The sequence below is a fragment of the Symphalangus syndactylus genome, chromosome 21, assembly GCF_028878055.3.
Source record: "Symphalangus syndactylus isolate Jambi chromosome 21, NHGRI_mSymSyn1-v2.1_pri, whole genome shotgun sequence".
Lineage (NCBI taxonomy): Eukaryota > Metazoa > Chordata > Mammalia > Primates > Hylobatidae > Symphalangus > Symphalangus syndactylus.
Genome location: NC_072443.2, coordinates 58,695,098 through 58,703,616, shown reverse-complemented (window position 1 = coordinate 58,703,616; position 8,519 = coordinate 58,695,098). Strand labels below are relative to the sequence as shown.

General features: G+C 51.6%; 1 protein-coding gene across 46 annotated transcripts in view; it reads left to right on the top strand.

Annotated features, from left to right (window-relative positions):
- Positions 1–729: 729 nt before the first annotated feature.
- TTLL3 (tubulin tyrosine ligase like 3) overlaps positions 730–8,519 on the top strand; it is a 28,615-nt gene continuing 20,825 nt past the window's right edge. For 40 of the 46 annotated variants that reach the window (XR_008653673.2, XR_010118548.1, XR_010118547.1 and 37 more), the window contains exons 1-4: positions 2,335–2,957; positions 3,184–3,272; positions 5,505–5,673; positions 5,810–5,907. Coding sequence is in view for 42 of the 46 variants with exons in the window: in XM_055260500.2 (XP_055116475.1) it covers positions 2,567–2,957; positions 3,184–3,272; positions 5,505–5,673; positions 5,810–5,907 (747 nt within the window). In the remaining 4 variants the exon portion in view is untranslated. The other 6 variants (XM_063630366.1, XM_055260506.2, XM_063630375.1 and 3 more) reach the window with 5 other exon arrangements.

The window sequence follows — 8,519 nt, the reverse complement described above, 5'->3', positions numbered from 1 at the left end:
GTGAGCAAGAGAGTAGACTTTTGCCTGTGCCAAAACAGTAATCACCATCCACAAGCGGCTATTTAAATTTTAATTATTACAATTAAATAAAGTTTAAAATCCAGTTCCCCAGTCCCACTGGCAACTTAACAGCTACCAGTGACTGTACCATATATAACAGCATATATAGACATACAGCATATACAACACATACATAGAGATTCCCATCATTGCAGAAAGTTCCATTGGATAGTACTAGACCTTAGTAACACCTTGAAGTAAAAAAACAAAAAACCCTCGTGTTTGAGTCCTGATTCTTCTTGCCAAATTTGGCCAAATTATTTCTATTTTGTGTCTCAGTTTCTTAGTCTATAAAGTGGAGATGATGAATATAAACAATCTGACACGGTCCCTGCCACACAGGTACTGACTCAACTGTTTTTTCCACCAGCCCAGTGGCTAGGCTGTTGAATAATTTCCAGTGTTCATGATGTTATCCTTGCCTTGAGACTTGGAGGTCCAGGAAAAGGGCTAGGTGTGTAAAAGTTTCACTGAAGTGTTTCATATTTAATATTGGAAGTCTGGGGGCCAAGGGGTAAATACAGGAGAGGGTGTCAGGGTAAGCTTCAAGAAGGGTTAACCTTTGAGCTGAGCTTTCAAAAGGGATTCCTCCAGATGGCCAGAGGGGTTTCTTTTGATGGGGTGGACAAGGTGATGTTAAAGGGAGGAGGGGGTGAGGGCAACTTGAACAGCTATTGCCCACCCTCCCCCCACCCTTTTTTTTTTCATTTTTGAGACAGGGTCTCGCTTTGTCACCCAGGCTGGAGTGCAGTGGCGCAAGCATGGCTCACTGCAGCCTCAGCTTCCCCAGGCTCAAGTCATTCTCCCACCTCAGCTTCCTGAGTAGCTGGAACCACAGGCCTGTGCCACCACGCCCAGCTAATTTTTTTGGTTTTTGTTTTTGGTTTTTTTTAGGTCTCGCTATGTTGCCTGGGCTGTCTTGGGTGATCCCCCCGCCTCAGCCTCCCAAAGTGCTATCATCCCCTTTATGACATTACCTCTGTGACCTACCTCGCCACCCCTCTGAATTAGGTGTTCCCTCCTCCAGGGCACATGGCTATGTTCTAACTTTGCTAAAGGTGCTCACAGTGAAACTGGGTGACTAATAGGGTATAGCAGCTGGTCACTCAACAACCCTCACAGGACAGCATTGCCTGGGTGAGCCAGCCACGAACCTCATTTGTCATGTATCTCTCTCCCAGGGTCCAAATTCCCTAAATCACCTCTCCTAGCGGGGGCATGCTTTTCGGGAAGTCCAGCCATCAGCTAAAGGGGGATTGGGGTCAGCTGGACAGGAAGGTGGGGGATCCACCTTCACTCTAAGAGCACATCTACCCAGTGACTAACAAAGCTGGGCTCTTACCAGGGTACTCTCTTCGACTGTGCCTGTGGGGGCACTGCTAGAGTTTGCCTCAAACTGCCCCTGTGTGGTCCTTCTGTGACTAACAGGCAACCTTCTGAGTGATAACAAGTGTTTAAGAGACAGGCTTTGGAGTCAGACCTGGGTTCCAGTGCTGCCTCTGCTCTGTGATTTGAGGCAAATTGTTTAACATCTTGGAGCCTTATCTCCCCTGTGACTTTTGAGGATAATATTTTGCCAGTGCTTCCAAAAAGGTTGCTTACAGTCTTAGCCTGGGGGCCAGACATAACTGTTCTGTTATATTTCTTTTGCAGTTGACTCAAATGATTATGTTTTTCCGTTTCCAGTTCCTGGGGAGGGTGTGCTCTGCACCTTCTTGTTACCCCCATATGCTGCCCTCGCTAAGGACCTTACCCTAGGCCCATCTGCCAGGCCCAGCAGGTCTGATCTGGCCTCACCAGGTTCCAGCCATCCTGGCTGTCTTGTAGTTCACACAAAGGTTCTTACCCTTCTCAGGGCTGTTGCTGGGACTGTCCCTTCCCTGAAGTGCTGTTCCTCCCCTTTCCCTGGTGACTCTTGACTCCTTGCATTTACACCTTCAGCTTGAATGCGTCACCTCTTCAGAGAGGACATCCTCTACCGCCACTTCTAAAATGCGCCCCCTTCCTGGTTTCACCTCTGCTTGTTCATTGCCCTTATTATACCTGTAACTATTCTCTTCCTTTGTTACTTGCTTTTTTTTCCCCTCACACTGGGCTTTAGTAAGCTCCATGAGGTCAGGGGCCATTTGTTAGCGCCTATAAATACCGTGGAATCACTCAAACCCTAGGGCCGGTGGCACCAGGAAGTACTGGATAAGGAACCGCAACACTAACGGGCTCAGTGCTCTCTTCCGCCTTCAGTGCCCTGCTCATCAAGGGTCTGGGTGAGGCCCCCGGTCCTAAGGAAGCCCTCGCTCGACTGTCCCGGGGCCCATCGCAGCCCCCAACCAGCCCCGAGCGGTCTGATGGTGCCCAGGGAATGGTTTCCAAGGCAATAGCAAACGGGGCGGGGCTTGGAACGGAGGACACGGCTCGAGCCTAGGCAGGACCTTCCCGGGAGAGGAGGCGGCGACGCGGAGGGGCGCGGGATCAGGGGCGCTAGGAGGGCGAGCGCGGCGAAGGGCGCATGCAGGGCCCCGACGCGCCGCTGCTCCTGAGCGCGGGGGAGCTGGGGCTCGGGCGCCGGGGCTCGGCCTCCTGGTACTGCCAGGATGGCGGCGTGGTGTGCAACTGGCTGCGGAAGCCGCAGCCGCTCGAGCCACGCACCAGTTTCCCCTCGGCGCGCCGCTCCGAGTTCCATCCACCCAGGAGGCTGCCATGGCCCGGCCCTGCCTCCGCCCAGCCCGAGGAGGGTCACGCAGGCGGCAGATACAAGGCGGGCAGCCCCGCCCCTGCGCGCCGCCTCAGCGGCGCCTTCAAGACGCTGGTCCCAGGCACCCACGCCCTGGGCGCCGCGGATAGCCACCCCCTCGGCCCCCCGCACACCCCGATCCTGGATGACCCCTCTCCGCAGGATGGTGAGGCCCGTGCGGCCCGCTCGCTCTGGCCTACGGCGGCTGCGAGGACTACAAGACGCTGGGGTGGAGGGAATGGGGGTAGGGAGAAGAGCGGCCGAGGGTGGGCATCCGGATGAAGGCAGGAGGAAGAAAAGAAGCGTGGCTATCGGAGGCCAGAAAAGATCCTAGGCCGAGACCCTAGGCCCAGCGTCAGTCTACCCCGCCCCTACTCCGCATCTTTCTGCAGGTTTCCCGGTCCTCTCGCGAGGATCCTCCAAGGCGTCTCACATGAACCGGCTCAGAAACGCCAAAATCTACGTGGAGAGAGCTGTCAAGGTCAGAGGAGGGGCGGGGGCGCTTAGAAGGGGCCCTGGGAGCGGCTCAGCCTGTCTCACTGCGCTGTTTTCTTATATCCTTAAAAAACAAAAGCAAAAGAAAAAACAACAGCAAAAATCCTCAACCACCACACCCATCTTCAACTACCTCCCCATTTACCCTTCAGCACCAAACTTCTGGGCTCCCTCCACTCTGGTTCCCTGCGATGTCCGACTCTAATCAAGGTGCCTGGTATGTTCCAGGGAGCCAAACCCAGCAGTGCCTTTCGGTCTTGATCTCGGTTGTGCACCCTGTATCCTTCGACACCGCTGCCCCACACGCCCTTCCCCTTGGCTGTCTGACTGCACGCTCCTAGTTTTCCTTTCTCCCTCTTTGGCTGCTGCTTTTCAGCGGCCTTTAAAGGTTCCTCGGCCATTAGTGGCCCCCTGGCCCCTTCCCCAGGTCTGTCTCCTTTGGCTATGTCCTTGGCTGAGTCCAGTCAGTGTGCTGCACCCTCTCTGTGCCCCTTCCAGCCCAGCCTCGAACTCCACATCCCGTAGATCCAGCCCCCTACCTATCATCTACACCCAGAAAACTTAACAAGCATTTCAAATTCATGTCCAAAACCAGACTTTGATCTTCCTGCCCAAACCTGTCGTCCTCCCCAGTCTCTGGTCTTTCCCATCTCTCAGTTTCTCACGCCAGAAATCTCATCTTCCTGTTTCTTCACCCACAGGTCTAATCCCATCAGCAAAACCACTTGTCATCTCCACCTCCAAAATGATTCTCAACTTTAGCACCTTCTCCCGTCTGTGTTGTAACCACCTTCATTTTAGTAATTGTGATTTCTCTCCTAGGCAAACCATGACAACCTCCTAGCTGGTATACCTCCATCCTGTCCCCTCATCTTTTTGTAATACAGCAGCAAGCCAAGCTTAGAAAGATTCCCTCAGTTAGCCTTTTTTGCTCATGACACTCTTAGTATGAAATCCAAGTCCGTTCCAAGGCCTGCAGGGCCTTCCACAGTCTGGCTACTGCCTACCTCCTCTGGGGTTTCCCCATCATTTTCCATGTTCCACTCACTCTGGTCTCCCTTCAGTTCCTTCTGACCTCTCTCCAGCCTCAAGGCCTTTGCACATGCATTCCCCTCTGCCTGAACCACCATTTCCCAGCTCTGTACATTCGTGGCTTCCTTTCAGTCTTCCCTGATCATGTATTTCTAAGTAGTTTCTCTGGATCCCATTAAGTATACAGTTTCTGGAGCCAAACTGCCAGGATGTAAATCCCTGCTCTTTTACTTAACCACTGTGGGGCCTCAGGCACCCTGCTTAACTTCTCTATGCCTCTGTTTCATAGCCAGTAAAATGGAGATAACAGTATCTAATAAAAATGCATAGTATTGGCCAGACGTGCTGGCTCATACCTGTAATCCCAGCATTTTGGGAGGCCAAGGCAGGAGGATCACTTGAGGCCAGGAGTTGGAGACCAGCCTGGCCAACACAGTGAAGCCCAGTCTCTACCAAAAAATATAAAAATTATTTGGGCACCGGATGCAGTGGCTGATGCCTGTAATTTCAGCACTTTGGGAGGCCAAGGCGGGCCTTGGCCTGAGGCCAGGAGTTCAAGACCAGTGTGGCCAATATAGTAAAACCCTGTCTCTACTAAAAATACAAAAATTAGCTGGGCACAGTGGCACACGCCTGTACTCCCAGCTACTGGGGAGGCTGAGGCAGGAGAATCACTTGAACCCGGGAGGTGGAGGTTGCAGTGAGCCAAGATCGTGCCACTCCAGCCTGGGCGACAGAGCAAGACTCCATCTCAAAAAAAAAAAAATTATCTGGGCGTGGTGGTGTACACCTGTAATCCCAGGTACTCAAGGAAGCTGAGGCAAAAGACTCACTTGAACCCAGGAGGAAGAGGGTGCAGTGAGCCGAGATTGTGCCACTACACTCCAGCCTGGGCAACAGAGTGAGACCCTGTCTCAAACAAAACAAAATAAAAATGCATAGTATAGTTAGTAATGCATGTAAGTGCTCAACATGTAGTAGGTCCTCAATAAATATTAGCCATTGCTATTATCATTATTACCATGCATATTTATTTCTCTACTTATTTATAGCTGATTATTTCTCCTACTGGAATATAGAAATTTCCTGATGGCAGACTCCATAACTGTCTGGTTCACCTTTGTATCCCCTATGTCTGGCACTTACGCAATGCTTACTGAAGAAGTATCCTTCTCTCACCTTGCAGCAGAAGAAGATCTTTACAATCCAAGGCTGCTACCCGGTGATCCGGTGTCTCTTGCGCCGGAGGGGCTGGGTGGAGAAGAAGATGGTCCATCGCTCAGGCCCCACCCTGCTGCCACCCCAGAAGGATCTGGATAGCTCAGCGATGGGTGACAGTGACACCACTGAGGATGGTGAGTGGTTCCTTCCCTTTCCACAGCTGTCACTCCTGAGTCCCTTTCCTTTGGTTCCCACTGTCCCAGGGTTGAGGCCTTATGGGCTATGGGTCAGGGAGAGGAAACTCATCAGCTCTGGGCTCTGCATCCACAGAGGATGAAGATGAGGACGAGGAGTTCCAGCCACCACAGCTGTTTGACTTCGATGATTTACTGAAATTTGATGACCTAGATGGAACACATGCTCTGATGGTGAGGGCCCTGGGGGCCAAGATGATACAGGGACTGCCTGCTTAGAGGGAGAGCATTGGTGTCCAGCTGGGTGACCTCAGACAAGTAGTTTCTTTCTCTGGGCCACAGTTTCCCTATCTGTAGTAAAAACTGCTTCTTTAAAGGCTGGATAGAGCTGGACATGGTGGCTCATGCCTGTGGTCCCAGCTACTCAGGAGGCCAAGGTGGGAGGATCACTTGAGGCTAGGAGTTCAAGACCAGCCTGGGCAACATAGTAAGACTCAGTCTCTACAAAAAAAGGTAGAAAAACATTATCCGGGTGTGGTGGCATGTACCTGTAGTCCCAGCTACTCGGGAGGCTAAGGTGGGAGGATCGCTTGAACCTGGGAGTTACAGGCTGCAGTGAGCTATGATTGCACCACTGCACTCCAGCCTGGGCAATAAAGCAAGACTCTATCTCTAAAAAAGATATAAGTGAATAAGGCTAGATAGGCCCGCAGAGTGGGGAGGGACACAGCAGGGCTGTGTCCCATCTGGCCTGGGATTCAGAGCTCTGCTGGGTCATACCAGATGCCAGCACAGCCTCCATGCATGGTAACTCCCCCTTCAAATAAAAACCCCATAGTTCCCCTTCCCCCTCTGCCCTTGGCAAGTGAAGGCAGGAAGGAAGGTCTTAAAAAGCTCTGGAAGAGGCAGAGCGGGGTGGCTTATATACCTGCAATCCCAGCACTTTTTGGGAGGCCGAGGCGAGCAGATTCCTTGAGGTCAGGAGTTCAAGACCAGCCTGGCCAACATGGTGAAAACCCATTTCTACTAAAAAAACAAACAAACAGACAAACAAAAAAAAGTAGCCGGGTGTGGTGGCAGGCGCCTCTAATCCCAGCTGCTTGGGAAGCTGAGGCAGGAGAATCACTTGAACCCAGGAGGTGGAAGTTGCAGTGAACTGAGATCACGCCACTGCACCCCAGCCTGGGTGACAGAGTGAGACTCCGTCTCAAAAAATAAATAAAATAAAATAAAATAAAGGCCAGGAGCAGTGGCTCACGCCTGTAATCCTAGCACTTTGGGAGGCCGAAGCTGATGGATCACCTGAGGTCAGGAGTTCAAGACCAACCTGGCCAACGTGGTGAAACCCTGTCTCTACTAAAAAAATAGAAAAATTATCTGGGTATAGTGGTGTATGCCTATAATCACAGCTACTTGGGAGGCTGAGGCAGGAGAATTGCTTGAATCTGGGTAGCGAAGGTTGCAGTGAGCTGAGATCACGCCACTGCACTCCAGCCTGGGCGACAGAGTGAGACTCTGTCTCAAAAATAAAATAAAAATACAAAAATTAGACAGGCATGGTGGCGGGCGCCTGTAATCCCAGCTACTCGGGAGGCTGAGGCATGAGAATTGCTTGAACCCAGGAGGTGGAGGTTGTAGTGAGCTGAAATCACGCCACTGCACTTCAGCCTGGGTGACAGAAAAAGCGATAACTCCATCTGAAAAAAAAAAAAAAAGCTGAAAGAGTCGGTGTGATGATATGGAGGACATGCATGTTGAGGTGAGGGCACTTGGGTTTCCATCTTGGTAGTGCCACTTACTGAGTTCAACTATATAAAATTGCCATTTCTGGCCGGGCGTGGTGGGTCACGCCTGTAATCGCAGCACTTTGGGAGGCCAAGGGGGGGTGGATTATTTGAGGTCAGGAGTTCGAGACCAGCCTGGGGAACATGGTGAAACCCCGTCTCTACTAAAAATACAAAAAAAATTAGCTGGGCCTGGTGGTGCATGCCTGTAATCCCAGCTACTACGGAAGCTGAGGCAGAAGAATCACTTGAACCCAGGAGACAGAGGTTGCAGTGAGCCAAGATCACGCCGCTGCACTCCAGCCTGGGCGAGAGAGTCAGACTCCATGTCAAAAAAAAAAAAAAAAAAAAAAAAAAAGAAGCCATTTCTCTATGTCAGGAATGGCTGAATATTGGCAGCTTCATATGGGTCAATCTCATGAGCCTTTTGGCAAGTCACTTGCCTTCCTGTGCCTCAGTTTCTTCGTCTGTAAAATAGAGATAACCTTAGCCTCTACCACACAGAATTGTGGTGAATGAATTGACATGGAAAGTGCTTAGAGCAGGGCCCAGCATGTGCTGACATTAGTTATTAATAATTATCCCACCTCCCAGAGTTGTAGGAAGGATGGACAGAGGTGGGGTCCATGAGAGAGCCTTTGTCACAGGCTCTGTGCCCATCAGCTTGGAGTCACCGTCCTGCCCCTAGGCAAGTCACTGATGACCATGGGCCAGAACAAGGTGTGATATTCAGTTGTGCAGCTTTGTCACTGCTTGGGGACACCCTTAGGGGCCCTGCCCCCTCAGCAGCTAACTCCATAGGTGGGTCTATGTCTCAGTCTTTGGAATTTGCTGTGGTTTGATGAGGCTAATGCCAACTCCTTCTCATGCTGCCACCGCCTGGGGGCTGACAAGCCTCATAGGACACCTTAAGCAGTGACAAAGGGAGGCAGAAGGGAGTCTTTGGCCTCTCTAAGGCCAAAAGGAGGCTGAAAGGCTGGCTTGCTGTCTGCCCATCTGTGCCCTGGAGGAAGAGAAATCTTCTTGACTTACACAAAGATGATGTGTGGGCTAGAGGCCACC